General features: G+C 36.4%; 1 protein-coding gene across 2 annotated transcripts in view; it reads left to right on the top strand.

The window, feature by feature from the left end:
* Positions 1-23374, top strand: part of IARS1 (isoleucyl-tRNA synthetase 1) — an 81269-nt gene that overhangs the window by 43280 nt on the left and 14615 nt on the right. For both annotated transcript variants that reach the window (XR_014491353.1, XM_083353873.1), the window contains exons 20-30: positions 2570-2690; positions 3427-3518; positions 3736-3813; positions 4785-4906; positions 6567-6669; positions 6813-6896; positions 9738-9912; positions 10997-11109; positions 14066-14161; positions 16719-16895; positions 22450-22561. Coding sequence is in view for 1 of the 2 variants with exons in the window: in XM_083353873.1 (XP_083209999.1) it covers positions 2570-2690; positions 3427-3518; positions 3736-3813; positions 4785-4906; positions 6567-6669; positions 6813-6896; positions 9738-9912; positions 10997-11109; positions 14066-14161; positions 16719-16895; positions 22450-22561 (1273 nt within the window). In the remaining variant the exon portion in view is untranslated. The remainder of the gene's footprint in view (positions 1-2569; positions 2691-3426; positions 3519-3735; positions 3814-4784; positions 4907-6566; positions 6670-6812; positions 6897-9737; positions 9913-10996; positions 11110-14065; positions 14162-16718; positions 16896-22449; positions 22562-23374) is intronic.

Genomic DNA, 23374 nt, shown 5'->3' with positions numbered 1-23374 from the left:
AGTCATCTAGTCCAACCCCCTGCTTAGGCAGAAAACCCTATACCATTTCAGACAAGTGGCTGTCCAGTTTCTTCTTAAAAACCTCCAGTGATGAAGCAACCACAAATTCTGGAGGCAATCCGTTCCACTGATTAATTATTCTCACTGTTAGGAATATAGAACATAGAATAACAGAATTGGAAGGGACCTTGGAGCTCTTCTAGTCCATCCTCCTGCTCAGGCAGGAAATCCTATACGATTTCAGACAAATAGTTGTCCAGTCTCTTTTTAAAAACTTCCAGTGTTGGAGCATTCACAGCTTCTAGAGTCAAGTTGTTTCACTGATTAATTGTTCTGTCAGGAAATTTAAGTCCCTTTCACCTGCATGGGACCATTTTTAAAAAGATTTTTATAGACAGCCATCTAGCCTTCTTTTCTTAAGCATGCCCACTTCTTTTATTATTCCTAATATGACTTGGTTTTTAGACCATTTAAAGGTAGTCCTCAGCTTACAATCACAATTGGACCTAAGCAAGGTAGTTCTGAAGTGAATTTATAAACCAATATGTTATAAGTGGGGACATGGTGGCTCAGTGGGTTAGGACGCTGAGCTTGTTGCTCAGAAGTTTGGCAGTTTAGCGGGTTGAATCCCGAGTGCCGCGTAGCAGAGTGAGCACCTGTTACTCGTCCCAGCTTCTGCCAACCTAGCAGTTCGAAAGCATGTAAAAATGCAAGTAGAAAAATAGGGACCACTACGGTGGGAAGGTAAAGCGTTCCGTGCGCCTTTGGCGTCTAGTCATGCCGGCCACATGACCACGGAGACGTCCTCGGACAAGTGCTGGCTCTTCGGCTTTGAAACGGAGATGAGCACTGGCCCCTAGAGTTGGAAACGACTAGCACGCATGTGCGGGGGAACCTTTACCTTTACCTTTTATGTTATAAGTTCCTGATTTTTTTTTAATCACCAAAATGATGAAAGCATACCTGCAATGATCTAAATAATAGAAGGACCCATGAGAGCAGAACATCAGAAGTAGTACTTTGGATTTAAAAGTAGTTCATTGGGTTGCTTGAGAGTATGGCTTTGGAATAATTGCTTTTAGACTTGTAGGATTTAAATTTAAACTTACCTGTGTCCTAGATTGGTTAAATATAATAATACATCAAGGTCTTCAGAGGTTTCTGAAACTTCATGATCCAAATTTGGAGGGCCAAATTTTTTGTATATCTACTTGAACCTAAACCCCTCTCTTTCTTTATCACAGTCCTTAATTGATATAATTTTGGCATCTTTGAAATAGCATAACTTGATAATATCTTTTGTAGTAACCAGTGAGATGAATTTTGTTTTTAAAAACTATCATAAAGGAAAATTATTGTCACCACGAGAAACCAACAAGACACGTAAATGGCAAATTGCCCCTCATCCCACCAATATCATAGGTATATGTCCTCTCTGCCTCTGGGATCAGTCTTTGGAATTTAATAGCAACAGCAACAGCAACAACAACTACTGTTTGTATCATAATGTAATGAAATATTGGCTTCACTGTATTTGAGAACTTGGTTGACGATTCCTGGTATAATGAATGTTTATGTTTGTTGCAAAATTTAATCTGTTCTCTCAGCTACTATTACATTTCAGAAAATTCATTGTACAGAGAAACTAACGGATGGTTATTTGGTAGGGAATATTTTATCAGAGAGATACTCTCAAATACACAGTATTGCTTGTGGGAAATTGATCATTTGAGCAGCTTGTAATTACACACCTCTTACAATATCTGAGCTTTCAAACTAACTTTGGAGACCTTGCAATAAAGGCAACAGATTTCAAAAAGTAGAAAACAAAATTGCTTTACTTTTTTAGCAGTCACCTTTACAGGCAGATCGTCAAAGTTTTATAATTAATCAGCTATTTCTGCGTCTCCCCAGGCACTGTTCACAATACAGCAACTCAGTTTGCCCTAATATTTTTTTTATTAAATTACTGAACTATATTTTGCTACCAAAATTTTGGTCTCATTACAGTTGTGCTCATTGCCTAGAAAATGTATTTGTATAAGTGATTTGCTTTGGCAATTATGCCACTAAAATTATTTATTTATGAATAAATGTTATAGTGGGAGTGAAGTCCTGATGGAAAGTCCTTAAATGAGAAACTTGAAAGGATCTATTTCTCATGAAACTAGTTTTAAAAGTCTGTAGTTTTATTAATCTAATATGATATCCTTGCCAAACTATTTGAACTGATGGTACCATATAGAAAATTTTATTCTCCTAGGATGGCATGATCGTATAATTTTTAATGTAAACAGTACTTTTGAATGTCATTCAAGGAATATCTTTTATTCTCAGATATATAGAATATCTGCAGTTGTTTGCATGTAGAAGAACTTGTCCTAAGAGCAGTGAAATTTCTTACTGGCTCTACTTAGTTGCAAGAATCAGGAGTCACGTTTTTATGTATATTTGTTGCAAAAATCTGTGCCAGTTTTCAACCCTTGGCTAAGCCCAAAAAAATTCTAATTAATATTTTCCATTCAACAAAGCCATATTCCTTGTTTTATTTTTTTATCCACGTTCATAGAAAGATGAGAAGGAATTCCTTTACAACGAGAATGCAATTAAAGAAAGCAACAACATCATGGATAAATGGATCCTTTCCTTCACACAATCACTGATTCAGTTCTTCAGGGCTGAGATGGCAGGTGTGTACATTTTCTCTGTGTTTCAGAATCAAATTAGCCTGGTGATTTGTATGCCTGTTCAGTCTCGTTATGCATAAGATTATACAAGTTTGTTGAATGTTGAGTGAAATTGATCAATTTTTTGTGCATTTTTTTTTGGGGGGGGGGAATATTTATTATATCAGTCACAAGCAGAAAGTAGAAATCCATCCCACAATGTGATAATTATTTCTGCCTTTTGCTTAATCACAAAAGTCTTACTGATTTAAAGCTCTAACAGTGGTGTGTGTGTGTGTGTGTGTTTGTTTGTTTGTTTGTTTGTTTGTGTATCTGTGAGTATCCCTTCATTGCGACATAGATATCAATAAAGAAAATGCAAATCCTTTGGTTTCGGCAGGAACTCAGGGGAATATTTTCCCAGAGACTGCTGGATTGATGGAAACTGCCCTATAGATGAATCCCCAGTTTATTATTACTCCCCCATATTCCTGTTCAGTGTAGATTTAATTTCTATTCTTTTGTCACTAATCATAAGCAAAAATTAGCTTTGGGTATGTAACCATATCTATTACGATAGTTAACGCAAGTTTGAATCTGGGATTGGGAGCAGATTTGCAAAGTTAAGTTTGAAAAATAGCTTCCTATATTTTAATTTTTTTGTCACAAAATTGTTGCAGTATTAACCAAATTATTCTACGAGAAAAAGAGACTGAAATGAAAAAGAAAACTATTACACATTTTTCCCTTTAATTTTTAGCCTACAGACTATATACAGTAGTTCCTCGACTGGTTAAGTTTGTAGACATTCTAACCAACTGGTATGTCAGAATGAATCGTAGGAGGTTAAAGGTAAGCTAATTTTTTCCCGATTCCTGACATTTTTTTTAATTTGAATTGCTTTTATGTTGCTTCATTTAGATAAATAATAAATCCAAGTGACTTAAAAAACAGATGCTTTTGATGGAATTAATATTTTATTCAAAACTGATTGCTGTTTTGCTTAAAATATGTGAACAAATCAAATCAATAAAAATATCTAATTACTCTCTTGTCTCTAAATGGGCAGGGTGAGAATGGAACAGAAGACTGTATTATGGCCTTAGAAACATTATTCAGCGTCCTCTACTCCATGTGCAGACTTATGGTGAGAATATATTATAATCTTCATTAATTCTAATATTAGCTTAGATAGAGGAGGTTGTAGCCATAGCTACATATATATTCAGTGATTGTGATGGAGTATAGTTTATGGCTATATGACAAAATTTGTTTTTATTAAAATTGAGTTTTATTTAAACACCATGCCTGGTAACAATCGAGTGCAGAGTTTCTATACTACAGTCTAAATAAGCAATGCTAAAAGGAAACTAAATAGCAAAGAAATGAGAAGGGAAACGAGAAAGGAAAAATAATGGTTATGTCAGAAGTCACTGGAGAACAAGAAAAAATTGCATTTGTACTTCTAATATCCACAGGAGAAACGGCAATTGTACAAAAGATTTCTGAGAGGGAAAAGTTTTGCTGTTATTTTCTCTTCCCTTTTAGTGGGAATGTAGCTGTATGGTATATATATGTGTGTGTAAGTGTGGAGTAGCTCTGGACATCTTGTTAGGCAATTGAAGGCCTCTGCAGGAAATAATTGCGGCTCTCCAACATAAAGTGGAAGTTAAGAGGACCAGTCTTCCTCTAGTTTATCTTAGCTGATACAAAACAGAAGAAATGTACATCCTGCTCTTGCTGATTTCTCAGGATGATTGCTTGCAGAGCAGTTGTAGAGAACCAGGTACTATCAGATAAGCTATAACATTTTGTGTTCTCATGTTGTTCATTAGCTTGCTTTATGTTACTTGGAGTCCAGGCACTGGATGAAGGAAAGATAATGTAATATACCGTATCTCCATCTGTCTTACGGTTTCTGATGGAGGAAAAGAGATGACTAAAGTACAATTTCGATTGCTGGCACAACTATTTTCTTTCCATTGTGTAAATTCTACTAGCATTCATTGTAGAAATGACATAGATGACATTCAGTAACCATCTCAGTAAAAATTTATAATCAGTCAAGAATTTAGAATATGCAGCATAATGGGAGATGAGACAATATTGTCATTTCAGGCACCTTATACTCCGTTTATTACCGAACTAATGTACCAGAATTTGAAGACTCTTATCGATCCTGCTTGTGTTCAGGAGAAGAATACTGATAGCATTCACTACCTCATGCTTCCTCAAGTTAGGTGAGCGACTGTGTAATTATCAGCTTGTTTTAGTGTTTTAACTTGCATTCATTCTGTACTGTTGGAATTCTGTGCATTTGTCACTGATAACCTGAAAAAAATCTTTTGAGGCCTTTTAAATTTTTTGAAATAAATCATTGCTAAAGACAATAGCTTAACAGTTGTAATAATAATATAGGCAATCTTGGGGGACACATTTTGGGATAGGATTCATTTAGTTTTTACTTTTGGTATTTCCTGTATCAGCTGTGCAATCTAGCGTTAACAGATTGAATAAAATGCAATGTTGATTGATTAATTACTTTTAAAGCTTAGATGCTTTATTGCATTTTTATCAATATAAAGTATGTAAATCATTGACAGTTCATTTTGATTGGCAGAAGGCAGTTTCAATTAATCAAATAATCAAGTATGGTAAATTATAGAAGATATATTGCAGGGCTGTAGTCAAGAACGACTAAGAAAATGAAAAATAAATACGTTAAAACTAACCCTAATCTTTTATTGATTACATCTTCCATATCCAGTCCTGATGACTATAATGGAGATAGTGCCTATATTGTGGGGAAATGTTAAAAAAAATAAGGACTTTGTTTAGGCTCAAAGCATCAATTTAGAGAAGGTGAAATCATTGACAGTACCTGGGAGCTTGGCTTATTCATTCTTTTAGCTCTAGTAATTGCCCTTTGGGACCTGTATAGAAGTCAACCAGCAAAACCAGTTGCCTTGAAAGGTGAGGCTGAGCTACATCGATGGCCAAGCTTTATTGTGCTTGGTCCAAATATTTAGACTTTATCTGTCATTTTTATCCACCTATCAAGTTCCACCCCTGGGATAGACAAATGATTTTTATCTGATGGTGGTAAACGTGTTGTCACAGGATGTTAGCTGTTTCAAGTAAAGCTGTTGGGAAAAATTGCCTGAAACCTTGATGCTTGTTTCATTGACATGGTTGGCAAAAAGGATTTGTTTGATTTGGATGTGTCTCGTTCTTACTTGTGCTATTTGTTTTGCATGTCTGAGTCAGTAATGAAAGCTACTAAAGGAATTTCTCAAGATGGTAAAAGGATCTTATTGAAAAGAAAAATTTCATCTGTTAATATTGTGGATTTTAAAAGCATAAAAATATGGTGATGGCTGCCACAGTGTATATAGCTTATGTTGTGTAGCTTGTTCAAATGCCTTTGGAATATTATTGTGTAATGTGTATTACCGGTAGAAAGCTCCATGGTTATTTATAGAGTAGTAAGTTAATTTGTGGAGTTCCAATTGCCTTATTTTTTCAATAAATGATGCCTAATATTATTACCATTCATGAAAATAATTACCGTAAAACGTACTGTACATTGACTTCCTTTGACTTTTGTTTTCAATAGAAAATTTGTAATAAAGCAAGGGTCCTCCCTCCTCTAATAATTGGGTATATATTAGAAATGAACATCCTATTTCTCTTTATCTCCACATCTTTAACCATGACTTGTCTGTAAAATCTTGGTCCTGAGCATGTAAATCTTTATTTTACTTTTGCAATGTCTTTAGTTTGTTATTTATTTTTTTCTGTGCTATTTGAATGAGTAATATGTCCAATTTATAGCATATATAAGATATAATATATATCTGCATATATTGAGATAAACATTTGTTTGTTCTTTCAATCTAGAGAAGACCTGATCGACAAAAACATAGAAAGTGCTGTTTCTCGGATGCAATCCGTTATTGAGCTTGGACGTGTAATCAGAGATAGGAAAACCATTCCAGTAAAAGTAAGATGTTCTCTATTTTCAGAAGTAAATCAATGAGCTCCAGAATGTGGATTATGTAGAAATACATTAAATAGCCAATATGGCATTTTGCAATGCTCCTCATTTTTTTTCTTTGGGACTGAAGTTCTTGAATTTGATTTTAGTATCCATTGAAAGAAGTGGTGATCATCCATCAGGATTCTCAGGCACTGGAAGACATCAAATCCTTGGAAAAGTATATACTTGAGGTAAGATGAACAAGTATATAAAAAAGTCCTTTGTTCAAATGATCAGCAACTGTTAAATGCTTTGTCTGTATTGCACAGATTCTAGAAGTCCAGCTTTAAATATGTAGATTCAGGATAATTAAAGAATTATCTAAATGTGTACAGTATGTCCGAAGTAACAAATCTTATCTGTTGAAAAGTTTGCTGGATCAAAAGGAGGAATATGTCCTAATCAACTGTAACCTGACTTTGTTTAGATTAAAATAGATGGTTGAAAACAGAGGAAAAATGTCAAATCTTGATTAAGGAGCAATTAGCATTGTTGACTAGAAATTTCATATAACATGAATCTAAATTAGAGTTTTCCAAAGAGAATGGATTAAAAATAATTCTATTTCAAGAACTAATAGAATAATATGTCTCATGGGAGGAGCCCTTGTCTGTAACAGTATTGTTGAAAGTGTCTGCTAACTAACTGTCCAAGTTTAAGATTCTGGTATTAATCTGTGAAGCCCTAAATAGTTTGAAAAAACAATACCTAAGATAACTCCTTTTCTCAAATAAATCAGCCTGACTATTCTTATCTTCATCAAAAGTCCTAGTGATTATGCCATATGGCGTAGTTCTTAACGTAGAGTTGGTCAGGAAGAGGGCTTTTTCAGTTATATCACTGAAAATGTTGTTCCCTGAAAACATATATGTACTGATCTAATTAGCACTAGGTCCATTATATTAACATTCTTATTTATGGTAACATTTGAGATGGCACTAGCAAATCAATTATGGTTATTATATTGAATTATATTGAATTTTTAATACTATACAATTGCTGGAAATGCTCATGAATGGGCAGTATATACAGTGGTGCTTAAAAGTTTTTGAATCCTTTTGAATTTTCCATATTTTTGCATAATATGACCTAAAATGTTACCTGTTTTCACATAAGTCCTTAATTAAACAAATGAGTCACAAACATTGTACTTATTCATTTATTTATTAAGAAAATGTGTGGCAAAAGTATGTGAAGTATGGACTTTGCGTGTTCTTGGTCACTGCCTTCCTGCATGACCCACTTTCTCTTGAGCTTCAATTCTAGGACAGATACCTTGACATTTTCCTGTAGAATTTGCTGGTAGAATTCTAGAATTCATAGTTCCATCAATAATAGCAAGCCTTCCTGGTTCAGAGACAGCGAAGCAGGCCAAGCCATGGTGCTACTACCATTGTGTCACAGATGAGATAAAGTTCTCATGCTGGAATGCAGTGTTGCCTTTTAGCAAACCTAACACATTTAACTCCAAAAATTCTATTTTGGTTTCAGCTGTCCACAGAACTTTCTTGCAAAGAAAGGTTTTGGCTTATCTATGTGATCTTTCAGAAACTGTAGATGGGCAGAATATTGCTTTTGGAGAGTAGTGACTTCCAACCTTGCCATATTGTTATGCTTTGTTCTCCTAATTGTGGTCTCCTGGACGCTGCTACTTACCAATGTAAGAAAAGTCTTTAGTTCTTTAACATTACTCTGGGGTTCTTTGAGACCTCCTGGATTATTGTATACTTTGCTGATAGTATGATCTTGGTTGATAATTCCTGGGAATAGTAACAATAGTGTTGAATTGCCTGTATTTGTAGACTGTCTACCTAACAGTGGACTAGTGAAGTCCAAACCCTTTGGAAATAGTTTTATAACCTTTTCCAGCCTGATAAGTATCATCAACTGTTTTTTGAAGGTTCTCTGAAATCTCCTTTAGTCAAGCCATAAAACACCTACATGTATTGTGAAGATCAGCTCCTTCATTGAAACACCCGACACTAATTTCTGCTTCAAATGAATTGATAATCCTAGAGGTTCACATAACTTTTGCCACACAGAGATATATAACTTTTTCACATTTAGATGGAAATATTGAAAATTTAAAAGGGTTCACAAACTTTTAAATGTTTGTGTGTTTGTGTGTGTGTGTGTGTGTGTGTGTGTGTGTGTGTGTGTGTAGATTTCAGAAGTTCTGCAGAAATTTAAAGGGACAGAATTCACCAAGAAATATTTTGTGTTTTAAGCCTTAGCATTCCAAATATCAGCTTATAAACTGATGTTCTGCTTTGGAAAGTAAGCCAATTGAGACCTTTATCTGCTTTAGAAATTTGAATGTACTCCACCAGACTACATGTATTAAATTTTTAAAGGCCATAAAAGTCATAGATGCTCTCTTATAAGTATTGTTTATACATTTGCTTGGCCAGACAGAGGATCTCCTAACAGGAGCAGCATTTCAGCATAAGTATGCTAGAAACTTTGGGATATAAATAGGAAATGAAGTATATTTAACAGACAGCTCCATTTGTAATATAGCGTCTATCTATTCTGTTTCACTAGGCTGAATTAAATATCATATTCTAATATTGTACTGTATATAAACATATTTAATTAAAGCTTAGTTGCAGAAGACTTAGTTATTAAGGCAACTAATTACTTTCTACATGATTGTTGCCTTTCCAAAGTGACTAAAGACTGTAGAACTGGAAAAAGGGAGGCCTTGTCTAATATAGAGGGATGACTAGTATAAGCAAAGTTTAATTCCAAAATTAAAGCAGAAGTAGGTATACATCAGAATGTTTGGATAATATTTTGGTAAAGGTTTTTCTTGTGTTGAATGGGTTGAGACTTCCTTTCTTTCCTTAAATATAATCACACAGGGTTAGAATTATTCACAGACAAATCTATGTAGTAGATAGTTGTTCGATATTTTTGTCTTGTCTTTTCTATACAACATTTGTTGCTATTGGAAAATCATAATGTATTCTTCTTTGTTCTTTTTATTTCCTTGGGGTGGGTGGGTTATGTGCATTTTTTAAAATATGAAGGAACTTAATGTCCGCAAAGTGACTTTATCAACTGATAAAGATAAGTACGGAATCCGTTTGAGAGCAGAACCTGATCATATGGTGCTTGGGAAGCGACTTAAAGGTGCCTTCAAATCTGTAATGGCTACTATCAAAGAATTGCCAAGTGAGCTGTTGGAAGAATTTCAGAAGACAGGTTGGTAAACATTCAGCATTGTTATAAAACTGTGATATGGCAGAAGAATTTTCATGCTTGGATTGCAAACCAACCTATTTAGCTTCTTGGATATATTATAATGTACTAATAGATTGGGAGTATTTAAAAGCTACAGTATTCCTTTTTATGTAACAACTTGGCTGCTCTTCTTGGAGTAGGATACTCAGGCCCTGTCATTAAGGGCCTTAATTTAAAAAGAATGAATAGAGAGAGCCTGCACAGTGTTAGTGCTTTTAACAAATAAAATTCTAAAAGGAGACCTGCCAAAGTAGAAACATCCAAACTTGGGAGTGCAAAAGCATGCCAAGTTTAGCAGGCATTGTTAAAAAGAATTTAGGAGTAATGGGATAGGTTTGCCTCATAAATGTAAGATACAGAATAACAGAATAACCGAGTTGGAAGGGACCTTGGCGGCCTTCTTAACGTTAATGTTATATTGATTTTCCAGTACAGGTGAACCTTTAGTCTTACAATCTGGATCTAACAGGTTCTAACAGTCCAACCTCCTCTGTGCTCATATGACTGAATTGCAAGTGCTCGGCAGCACAGCTGCATTTACAGCGCTTGCAGTGTCCTGCAGTCACATGATCACAGTTTTACAATGCTATTGCCAAAACCCAGCACTTACTCCTTGTTTTGGCAAAATCGCATCCATAGTGAACCATTGGTTTTCTTCATGAATGCAGTGTTCACTTTACAACTACTGTATATTTACTTTATGACTGCCACTTTCGCTTAAGAACCACTGCAAAAAAAGTCAAATTGCTCAGGTACTTTATTGACCTGTTTTATGACTGTCATGACATCTGACTGTAATGGACAGTCTCCATTAGCATCATATGTCAAGGGCTACCGGTTTCCTGATTGAGGCCTATCTAATGCTGAGTAAAACAAAGTATTTGGATGGAAAAAGTGCACTGTTTACTAGAAGGATAAACACAAAGTTAGAAAGGCATATTGTTAGGTATGTTTATCTTTCAAATGAAAGAACAAAAGATTATTTTGAAATCAAATCAACACGTTTTAACATATAATACAGAATTCTTTTGTTTAAATAAATTAGGCACAATTGTTGTAGAAGGGCATGAATTGCATGAGGAAGATCTCCGTCTGATGTACACCTTTGACCAGACTATAGGGGGATATGGCCAGTTTGAAGCACATTCTGATTCTCAGGTATTGAATATAAAAAGTGTTGAATCTATATACTCATTTTGTTAATGCTACCTTTTGCAAATTATTGTCTCTTACATGGCAGTGTAGAATTCATTTCTGAATAGCTGATTTAAGATAACAGCATGAAAAAGTTTCGTGCTTTTTAAAGTTAATGTAGGACTTTAAATAGGGAAGCAGGCAACTTTCCTACCACATTGTATAGGTTCTTGATATTGTTACTTTAATAGCAATTTCAGGAATGTAAAAATGAGGCTCATTATTTATTTATTTATTTATTTATTTATTTATTTATTTATTTATTTATTTATTTATTTATTTATTTATTATATTTTTATACCACCCTTCTCCCGAAGGACTCAGGGCGGTGTACAGGGCAATAAATACAAAAACAGGATACAAAAGTTAAAAACGATTAAATAAATGCCCAAGGTTAAAACAATAATTAAGATGTATTAAAACCCCAACCCTAACCCATTATATGTAGTTCTAAAGTAGAGAGGAAGAGTATTACTCAAAAATGGCTAAAAGTAAGGAAAAAATGTTTCACTTTTTTAATATTAACAGTATGATGGGGGAGGGTGTGGAAGTCCTTTTTCTCTAGGAAGTAGTCTGCACAGATAAGTATCCTGGTCCATAACTGTGAGGCATGCATTTTCTACCACTACAGTTTTGTTAGTCTTATGCCATTGTAGTCCATGTAGTGAGATGTTTCACAAATGCTGATCTGTGTTGCTCCATTGTAGAAAATAGGTGCTACTACAGTAGTGTAACAAGGTCAAAATAATGAAATATAAAAGTACAAATGGTACTTCGCTTGTTAAAGAGAGTTCCTAGGACAAGTACTAAAGAGAGAGGGAGACAGAAACAAGTAGAAAATTAAACTGTAGCAGAAATGGGTTCAAAAATAAAACATGTTTATTTTAAATAAAATACATTTTATTTTAAATAAAATAAACATTGATTTTTTTATTTAAATAAAATAAGTCACCATTCCACCCTTTAAAAATGAAATATAAAGCATTTTGAAAAAAATCAAATATCATTGTTGACGGGAGGGCAGAGATCCACCCCGAGGCCTCTTGTTTGTGGAGTTCCTCAGGGGTCGGTTCTCTCGCCCCTCCTGTTCAACATCTACATGAAGCCGCTGGGTGAGATCATTCGTGGTTTCGGGGTGGGGTATCATCAGTACGCTGATGATACCCAACTTTTTCTTTCCACCCCGAACCAACCCAGCGATGCCCTCGCCATGATGTCCCGTTGCCTGGAGGCAGTCCATGTCTGGATGGGGAGAAACAGGCTTCGTCTCAATCCCGCCAAGACTGAGTGGCTGTGCATATCAGCGTCTCGGGTTAACCAGACCATTCCATCTTTAACGATGGGGGGTGAGGTGTTTCCCCCCCCCGTTGATAGGGCTCGCAACTTGGGCATCCTCCTGGATTCGCGGCTCAATTTTGAAGATCATATAGGAGCTGTGACCAGGGGGGGCTTTTGCCCAGGTTCACCTGGTGCACCAGTTGCGACCCTATCTGGGCTGAGATGCCCTACGCACAGTCACTCATGCGCTCGTGACCTCCCGTTTAGACTACTGCAACGCTGTCTACATGGGGCTGCCCTTGAGGACCACTCGGAGGCTTCAGCTGGTGCAGAATGTGGCCGCGCGAGTCGTGATGGGGGTCTCCCGATATTCCCATGTAACACCTCTACTCCGCGAGCTGCATTGGCTTCCGGTTGCCCTCCGGGTGAGATTCAAGGTGCTGGTAATGACCTATAAAGCCCTAAATGGCTTGGGTCCGGGATATCTGAGGGAACACCTGCTGCCGGCATCAAGCTCCCTTCGTCCAGTGCGCTCCCACAGGGAGGGTCTTCTCGGTGCCGCCGGTAAAAGATTGCCGGCGGATAACACCCAGGGAGAGGGCCTTTTCTGTGGGTGTGCCTGCCCTCTGGAACCAGCTGCCCGTAGAGCTCAGGACTGCCCCCGACCTCCGTTCATTCCGCTGGGACCTGAAGACCTGGCTCTTCGAGCTCTCTGGCCCAGGCTGAGAATTTTAATTTTAATTTTAATTGGGGCTTTTTACTTTTTCAGGGACTGTTGTAATTATTTTTAATTGTTTTTAACTTTTGTATTTCTTGTTTTAAATACCCTGTAAACCGCCCTGAGTCCTGCGGGAAAGGGTGGTATATAAATCCAATTAAATAAATAAATAAATCATAGTTGACATCAAAGAGATGTCAGATAGTCTCGCTTGATGGGTATTCAGTGAATGTAATGCCACAAATGAAGGCTCTGCCTTGAAGCAATCTGCCTAACTTCATTTGGCAGAGGCATCAGAAGAGTACAGGGAGTACAGTATAGAAGTATGCATTTGGGTCAGGGAGAGGCACATTTTTGAGACTTTGCCTTTGCATGTTGGTCACTCCATAATATAACTAGAAAAAACGTTTTAGACACCGTTCTTGACACTACCATCCTTTCCAGGAACAAAGTAGAAACCACTTTATGTTGTATATAGTATGTTTTAAGTGTGTGTTATATATGTGTACACTTTGAGAAGAAGCAACTAAATTTCATTTTTAATGTGTGTCATTGGGCCCACAGGAAAAAAATGACAATAAAGGTTATCATCATCATCATCATCATCTGATAGCTATATTGTAACCCAAAAGAGAAGAATAATGAATTTGAAATTTTAGAAACATTTCAAAGATACTACAAGATACTGAACGTGGGTCTAATTAGGTGTGTGCAATCCTAGCCATTTTTCCTTGGGACTGTATCCACCCAGCATTTTCCAAAAGTGATCTTGAGTTGTAGCCCATTTAAAAAGCAATGAAGAATAAATAATGAACAATTAACTATGGTTTATAATTAACTCTCATTTATTAAAACACCATTCTTTTAATGATAAAAGATACAATGTAAAGTTTTGTTCAATTTTTTTGCTCTATTTATCACTAGGTTTTAGTTCTCTTAGATGTTACTCCTGATCAGTCTATGGTTGATGAAGGGGTTGCACGTGAAGTAATAAATCGCATCCAAAAACTTCGAAAGAAGGTAAGTAAATCTGGGGAGGATTACAAATGAAGAAATTTTTCCTAAAAATGTCTCTGGGGTCACATTCCTTGATTCTTTTTATTGTTAATAAAACAATATGCTTTATGATTAAACTAACCTTAATCTCCAAATTTATATCTTAGAGGGGACACTTAGGTTATAGAACCCCAGTTCCTACTTTGTGCAGAGATCCATATTACAGCATCTCTGTCTAGCCTCTGCTTAAACATATCCAGTGTTCTCACCACCCTCTTCTCTGGGTAATTGGTTCCATTATCACATTGCTCTTACCTCTAGGAATTTTTTTCTTAACATTCAAACAAATTCTGACTTCTCATATCTTAAATTCATTATTCTTTATTCAGCATTTTGAGGTCTTACAGAACAGGTCTAGATCATGCCCATCAGATTTTGTTTCAGGTCCTTGAAAAATGCTATCGTATTCTTCTTATTTTTCCTCAGTTTTAACATTCCCACTTCAGTGTTTCTTCAGACTATATAGTTTCTAATTGCTCTTTTCTGAAATGATCCAGTTTGTATGAATCTTCTTCTCACAAGATTGTTCAAAATTAGATAATAGTGTTACTGAGGGCCAATAGGTACGCAAATAAATACCACTGTTAATTTTTATGCTTTGAAAATTATACTGATATGAAAACTCGGTAATTCCCCAAAATACCCAAAGCCTGGTTTTCTGGAAGAAATTGTTGTTTTTATTGCTTTCTTTCTCTTTTGCCTGTTGGAACAGTATTCCTCAAGAGCAGATTCAGCCCAACCCCTTGAGCCTTTTGCAAAGCCTTAAAGACTTGGTTTTGATACCAGGATTAATGGGTTAGGAGGTTGGGCTGAGTCAGCCCATTTCTTATGTTAATTGTGATTGATGGATCTGTTTTTACTACAACTGTTTTTTCAATGTTCATTTTTTTGAGTGTTGCTTTTTTCTGCTTGTATCTTTTTAACACAGTTAGCTACCCAGAGTTATGAACATGAGATAGTCATATAAATTGAAGTAATAAATAAGACTTTCCTGAACTTTTCTATGGAACTAATTATTGTTTAAGATATTTATCAAAAACTAATTTGTATACATAGATTGATTGTACTATTGTTTGCCTTTATTTTATGTTAGGAGTGATTTTTTTTAAATTAAAAAATAGCAAACAATAAGATAATTGAACTAGAACTCCAGAATCCTAAACCATAGGCCACTAGGAATTTAAGTTTAGCACCTTCTGAGATCTAAAGGTTACTTACTCTGATTTTGATTCTAATCCTGTTTGTAGCAACTAATCTTAAGTACCTTTAGTAATACTTGCAGTATTACTCAGACCAAAAGTATTAATGAATATTAATGTATAAAACATAAATTATCTGAATGATGAGTTTTTGATTTAGATTAGAGATTGCAATTTTTGAGTTTTTAAACTGAAAACAGTGAATTTGAATGACAAAAGATGAATAAGATACTGTCTGCCACTGGTCACTATGGATTGGGTTGAATTTCCCTGCTGTAAGAAACAAATCCCAGCCCCTTCCATGCCATAGCATGCATGAGTGTCTGTTTAATGTATAAATGCTGTTCATAGCTGAAGATACTCTGTGCAACTGTATTTGATATTACTTGCACCTGAATGGAAAAATGAAGTGTAAATCATGTTAAAAATCAGAAACATTAATTTAAAGAATATTACCTAAAACAATTTGATCCAGATAGCTTGCTGTGCTGATTAATGTTGCTTATGATCAAGTCAGCAACCCTGAAATAAATTGGGAAATAAAAGGAGCATTAAGCAAAAAAAATTTCCTTAAACTTCAGAAGCCTGCAGTTTTCTTATCTTATGTGATAATGACTGTTCATTTTGCTGGTTTCCTTGTAAAAACATATAATTGTTGATAAATCAGCTATAATACTGAAAAAAAATCAAACCATTAGTCCAGTCATAACAACAGAAAGCTGTGAAAAGAAAGAAGCCAATATTTTAAATATCAAAAGAATGTGTTGAAGAGAAATAACTTTGTGCTTGATGGGGTTGGAATGCATCATGGAGAACAGATGGCAATAAAAGGAGAGAATAGAAGAGAGGAGAAAAATTGAACATGATGTAGGTAATTGTGCATGAAGGTGACTTCTCTCATTGTTTTAAGATGACAGGTCTATAAATAAGAGTAACCTCTACACACAAAGTAAGTGTAGCACTCCCAAATAACTCATTAATTTTGTTAGTACTTGAATCTGAACTTTGTTTATTAACCATAAATTCATGAAATGCTGTTCCCCGTGAAGGCCAATGATACATGGCAAACCATTTATTTTCATTTTACCCAGCAAAGGATGAGTGAGTTATGTGTATGGTGGACCATGATTAGAAAGAAAACTTGTGACAATTTAGGCATTTAGATATTTTTCTTTGTAAATCACACTGATAGGCACAGTTTTGTTGCTTTTTGGTACTTTTAATACATTAATTTCTTCTGTAAATACTGACAGAGAATTTATTATAAAAATTGACCATAAGATAATATTTGATAGTCACTAGTGTTATTAATTTTATTTCAGCGCAATCTGGTTCCTACAGATGAGATTACAGTATATTATCAGGCATCTCCAGAAGGTGATTATCTTGATACTGTTATTAAGGAACATACAGATTTTATTTTTGCCACAATAAAAGCTGCTTTGAAGCCATATCCAGTGTCTTCCTTGGAGGAAGTGCTTATTCAAGAAAAAACTCAGGTAAGTACAAATATAACTCCTTATCAAACATTCACCTTCACTGTGATCTAAATATTGCACTATTCATATTTAATGTTTGTTGGACTAGACTAGTTTTAAATTCATGAAGTCAGTGAATCTGAATTATTCCAAAATTGTTACACAGCTACATTTGTAGAAAGCTGTGGTTTCCCCATCTCTGTCTAACAATGACACATACAGTCTCATGGATGTATTTTTATGTTGTTACTATCACTACCAAAGTGTATATATCTAGGCCACTGACTCTGCCCAAACATAGCATATCCAGTGTGCCTACCACACATCACTGTACAGATAATCAAGTGTCTGATATGCAAGTGCTGTTTCCATGTGTATTTTAAATTTGGGTATAGAATAAATGCATGTGCCTCAGAATCCCACCTGAGTTTGGGGCACTTTGAACAGCTTATTGTATTTATAGGATAAACTCTGCATAGAATGTTTTGCGCATTCTTGTCACAGAATGTGTCAATTTTAAAGGTTGCATGGACTTGCTTTCTATAATTTTTGGCATCGTAGTTCCAGTATAACTTGGAAAACCAGATTATGCAAAGTGAATATGTATATAAAATGAGGAGAAATTGAAAGTTGTTGTTGATGTAACTTTTCATGGATATGAATAAGATTATAATCTTATATGAAAGATTCGAATCCAAGGCAAACCATTCAATATCACAGTAGTCCATGTCTATGCCCCAACCACTGGTGCTGAAGAGGATGAAATTGACCAGTTCTGTGAAGCCCTACAGCACCTTATAAAACTAACACCAAAAAATGATGTTCTTATCATCATGGGGGATTGGAATGCTAAAGTAGGAAGCCAAAAGACAACCAGAGTAACAGGCAAGTTTGGCCATGGAGTACAAAATGAAGCAGGGCACAAGCTGACAGAATTTTGTCAAGAGAATACGATGGTCATAGCAAACACTCTTTTCCAACAACCCAAGAGATGGCTCTACACATGGACATCACCAGACCGTCAACACAGAAATCAGATTGACTATGTGCTCTGCAGCTAAAGATGGAGAAACTCTATACAGTCAGTAAAAACAAGACCAGGGGCTGACTGTGGCTCAGATCATGAGCTTCTCGTTGCAAAATTTAGGCTTAAACTGAAGAAAGTTGGGAAAAGCACCAAGCCACTCAGGTATGAATTAAATCATATCCCTGATGAATACACAGTAGAGGTGACAAATACATTTAAGGAATTAGATCTGATAGACAGAGTGCCTGAAGAATTATGGACGGAGGTTCGCAACATTCTACAAGATGTAGCAACTAACACCAACCCAAAGAAAAAGAAATGCAAGAAAGCAAAATGGCTGTCTGAGGAAGCTTTGCAAATAGCTGAAGAAAGAAGGGAAGCGAAAGGCAAGGGAGAAAAAGAAAGATACACCCAATTGAATGCAGAATTCCAGAGAATAGCTAGAAGAGATAAGAATGCCTTCTTAAATGAACAGTGCAAAGAAATAGAAAACAAAAGAATAGGGAAGACCAGAGATCTCTTCAAGAAAATTGGAGAGATGAAGGGAACGTTTCATGCAAAGATGGGCATGATAAAGGACCAAAATGGCAGGGACTTAACAGAGGCAGAATCGATTAAGAAGAGGTAGCAAAACTACAGAGAAGAACTATACAAGAATGAGCTTAACATCCCAGATAACCACGATGGGGTGGTTACTGACCCCGAACAAGACATCCTAGAATGTGAAGTGAAATGGGCCTTAGGAAATCTGAGCAACAACAAAGCTAGTGGAGGTGACAGTATTCCAGCTGACCTATTCAAAATCTTAAAAGACGATGCAGTAAAAGTGCTACAGTCAATTTGCCAGAAAATTGGAAAACTCAACAGTGGCCACAGGATTGGAAAAGATCAGTTTACTGTACATTACAATTCCAAAGAAAAGCAATTCCAAAGAATGTTCAAACTATCGCACCATTGCACTCCTTTCACATGCTAGTAAAGTTATGCTTAAAATCCTACAAGCTAGACTTCAGCAGTATGTGGATGAGGACTACCAGAAGTACAGGCAGGATTTTGAAGAGGCAGAGGAACTAGAGATCAAATTGCCAACATACGCTGGATCATGGAGAAAGCTAGGGAGTTCCAGAAAAACATCTACTCCTGCTTCATTGTCATGCTAAAGCCTTTGATTGTGTGGATCACAACAAACTGTGGCAAGTTCTTAAAGAGATGGGAGTACCAGACCATCATTTGTCTCTTGAGAAACCAATATGCAGGTGAAGAAGCAACAGTGAGAACTGGACACGAAACCACTGTTTGGTTCAAAATTGGGAAAGGAGACTGGCAAGGCTGTATACTGTTGCCCTGCCTATTTAACTTATATGCAGAGCACATCATGAGGAAGGAGGGCTAGGTGAATCAAAAGTTGGAATTAAGATTGCCGGGAGAAATATCAACAACCTAAGATATGCAGATGATACCACTCTAATGGCAGAAAGTGAAGAGGAACTAAAGAGCCTCTTGTTGCAGGTGAAGGAGGAGTGCAAAAGTGGGCTTGAAACTCAACATTAAGACTGCAAGGCGTTCAAACCGGTCAGTTCTAGAGCAGATTAACCCTGACTGCTCTATAGAAGGTCAGATCCTGAAGTTGAAACTCAAATACTTTGGCCACCTAATGAGAAGTAGGGACTCACTGGAGAAGAGCCTAATGCTGGGAAAGATTGAGGGCAATAGAAAAAGGGGATGATAGAGAATGAGGTGGCTGGATGGAGTCACTAAAGCAGTAATCATGAGCTTAAATGGACTCCAGAAGATGGTGGAGGACAGGAAGGCCTGGAGGAACGTCCATGGGGTCGCGATGGGTTTGACATGACTTTGCAACTAACAACAACAACAACAAAAAACCAACAAGATAAAATACATTTTATATTACCGTATTTTTCGGACCATAAGACGCACCTGACCATAAGACGCACCCAGTTTTTAGAGCAGGAAAACAAGAAAAAAAATATTCTGAACCAAATAGTACCGGTATACTAAAACAGGGCTTTTCAACCTTTTCATCCATTGTACCACTTTTAGGACAAGGCAATGTCCGAGTACCACCAGTCGCCCAGCAAGGTGTCAAAAACTTGACCAAAAAAAATAAAAATAAAGAAAAAAAAGATAAACTACAGGTAGTCCTTGACTTACAATGATTCACTTAGTGACTGTTCAAAGTTACAATGGCACTGAAAAAAGTGACTTATGACCATTTTTCACACTTATGACTGTTGCAGCATCCCCAGGGTCATGTGATTTACATTCGGATGCTTGGCAATCGATTCATATTTATGATGGTCACATTGTTCCAGGGTCATGTGATCGCCTTTTGCAACCTTCTGAGAAGCAAAGTTAGTGGGGAAACCAGATTCACTTAACAATCATGTTACTAATTTAATTTCTCTCTCTCCTTCTCTTTCTCTCCCTCTCTCCCCCTCCCTCTTTCTTTTTCTCTCCTCTCTCCCTTTCTCTCCATCTCCCTCTTTCTCTCCCTCTTTTTCTCTTTCCCTCTATCTCTTCCTCTTTCTCTCTCTCCCTCTATTTCCCTCCCTTTCTTTTTCCTCTCTCTCTCCCTCTTTCTCTCAGCCTTTCTTTCTCTCCCTCTCTCTTTCCCTCTCCCTCTTTCTCTCCCTCTATTTCTCTCCCTTTCTTTCTCCTCTCTCTCTCCCTTTCTCTCCCTCCCTATTTCTTTCTCCTTCTCTCTGTCCCTCTCTTTCTCTCTTCCTCCCTCTCCCATTGTCCCTTCCTTCCTTCCTTCCCTCCCTCTTTGTCCTTCCCTCTCTGCATTAGAGCAGTACCCGCGGTGGCGGCCCTGCGGCCCGGCTTTCTCTTGTAAAAAGCAAGCTGAAACGGAGCGAGGGAGATTGCCAGAAATGCGAATTTGCCGATCTCACGCTCCTGCAATCTCCCTCACTCGGTTTCAGCTTCCCTTGCTACAAGAGAAAGCAGGCTGAAACGAGGGAGATTGCAGCAGTGTGAGATCAGCCGATTCGCATTCCTGGCAATCTCCCTCACTCCATTTCAGCCTGCTTTCTCTTGTAGCAAGGGAAGCTGAAACCAAGCGAGGGAGATTGCAGGAGCGTGAGATCGGCGTTTTTCAGCACGTGCCGATTCGTGCTCCTGGCAATCTCCATTGCTTTCCACTTGCGGAGGTTGGGGCTGGCCATACGGATCACCTTCAGACCATAAGACTTACCCTGGTTTCCCCCCCCCCCCACACACTTTTGGGGAAAAAAGTGTGTCTTATGCTCCGAAAAATACGGTAATTTAATAGTTTAGATACAGATAGTTGATCTAAATGAGATAAATAAGTTCTTTAGAACAGTCAGGAATTACTCTTAATAACTTGGTCATCATTACTATCAAAATTATTATAAACTTTACCTGCCACCCATCTCACAGTTTGAAGCAACCCTGAGTGCTTTGATAAACGTCTGTTTTATCAAAGTAGTCAAACATTCACCATAACTACGTATGACTGCATTCTAGGAAAAAAAATGATATAGCGGAAGATGAGTTTGTTTCACCCCCTCCAACCACCAGTTTTTTTTTACTAGGAAAGTGTAAGATAAGTAGTTGCTGACTGGTAACCTTCCGTTAGTTATTAAGTTTATTTTTGTTAACGTTAACATTAATTTTTGCCAGTGGCCATAAGAACAATTACCAGTTGAAAATAAATAACAAGAGTAAACAACAAGAAGCTGTATTGACATCATCTTAGTTTTTCATTTAATATATTATTTGTTGTTTTTTCTTTCCTATAGCCACTATTTGGCATATTGTTTGTCAGCTTTCAGGTGGTTGATAGTTGAAACAATTGCCCATTGGGACTCATAATGTCAGGGAGAGAAAGAAATTGGATGATATTTGAACAACATGCCATGCCGTAATTAGCTAAAGTATAATTTACTGAATTAACTCTTGTCTGCATTCACAAAACACACTGAACACTATCTTAACCACATCAACTATCCTTGAAAGCACACTGAATGACAAATCAGGCAGCTACATTTTAGCCTGTACGCTGATTCATAGTTTCTATTTTTAATTGCAGATCTTACAGTGATCAACTCATAAAAGTCTCAGGGAGGCTAGTGAGATTTTAAAAAATATAACAATTAAAATAGAATAGCTGGGGCCATAGCAGGGAAGAAAATAAGCCGAACATTTTCGTAACATAATAGTGGATATCCTTGCCTGGTCCTAAGGAAAGTGTCTGTGTTGTGAGATCTGTCCTCTGTCTACGTGTATAGGCATTACTGCTTTCCATTTATTTCCCGCTGAAAGTGCACTTGATATTTGTACTATAGTTCTAGTTCGTATGCTGGTTTAGAAGGTGCAAATGAGGTGTTTTTAATATGCTACGTGAAGTACTTTGCCCAGTTATTTTTATGAGATTTTAATATTCATCTATTGACAGTGTGGGTTCCTGGCAGTATTTCCAAATTGTAACAGCTTGGAGAGGAAAGTGTGTGTAGGTCTTGTCTTAGAAGAATAATTTAGAAAATGTAACTGCTGTTTCTTTAGCTGAAGGGATCAGAACTGGAAATTACAATAGCCAAAGGAGCTGTACATCACAGTACTGAGCCAGCATGCGCTTATGTCACTCTGAACATCTGCATTAATGGTAAAGAACAAGGTATGTCTGTATTAATCTACTTTTTAATTTGTCATTCTTGCCTTTTAACCGCTGCTACAAAACGTGATGGAGGCTCTATGCTGGTGTAGCTAGAACTATTTGTACTACTTGTAAAATTGCTAAGCAAAATGGATGCAGCTAGTAGTTAAACATGATTGTGGAAAATATAATATATGGTCTTTATAACATCATGTTGATTTGGGAGAATCTTGAAAAACTAAGCAGGATCAGGATTTGCCTGAGAGATTACCCAAGAAATTAGACCAGGAACTTAAAAAAATTAAACATCGTGGAAGAAGGCAATGACAAACTACTTCTATGCTATTAGAAAAAAAAACCCTACACGAATATATTCAAGAAGTAGCCAGATATCAAATTGCATTATCTGAGAGCCTGTTGGAGAAATATGCAATGAGTCTGTGTAACAAATGGGAATGAAAATTACATCATTCTCAATTCCGTATTTTTAGGAATTAGCCACGCAGTATTGCATCTAGTATGGTTTACTTTAGAAGTGATACAGACATGGCATTGTTCCAGTCATTTACTTGGCTACTTGAAATGAGGCTTACAGATCTTTGGAGCCTAATCTACATTTGAAGTGTTTGAACTTTCTTTTTTTAAGATTTACAAATGTATTTAAGATTTAAATTATTTGAATATTGTGGCTGGTTCCTTATTATAAAATTTTAAAAATAGAGGATTACTTTTTATTTTTGATGGATATAATTAAGATACAGCTACTTAGCTGATTCAGAATAAGAGGAAAGAAATTATGATCTTTGGTTAATATTGAGGATACATTTCAGTATA

This window comes from Vipera ursinii, assembly GCF_947247035.1.
Source record: "Vipera ursinii genome assembly, chromosome: 2".
Taxonomy (NCBI): Eukaryota; Metazoa; Chordata; class Lepidosauria; order Squamata; family Viperidae; genus Vipera; species Vipera ursinii.
The sequence above is the reverse complement of the archived record's forward strand: the minus strand, read 5'-3'. Positions and strand labels throughout refer to the sequence as shown.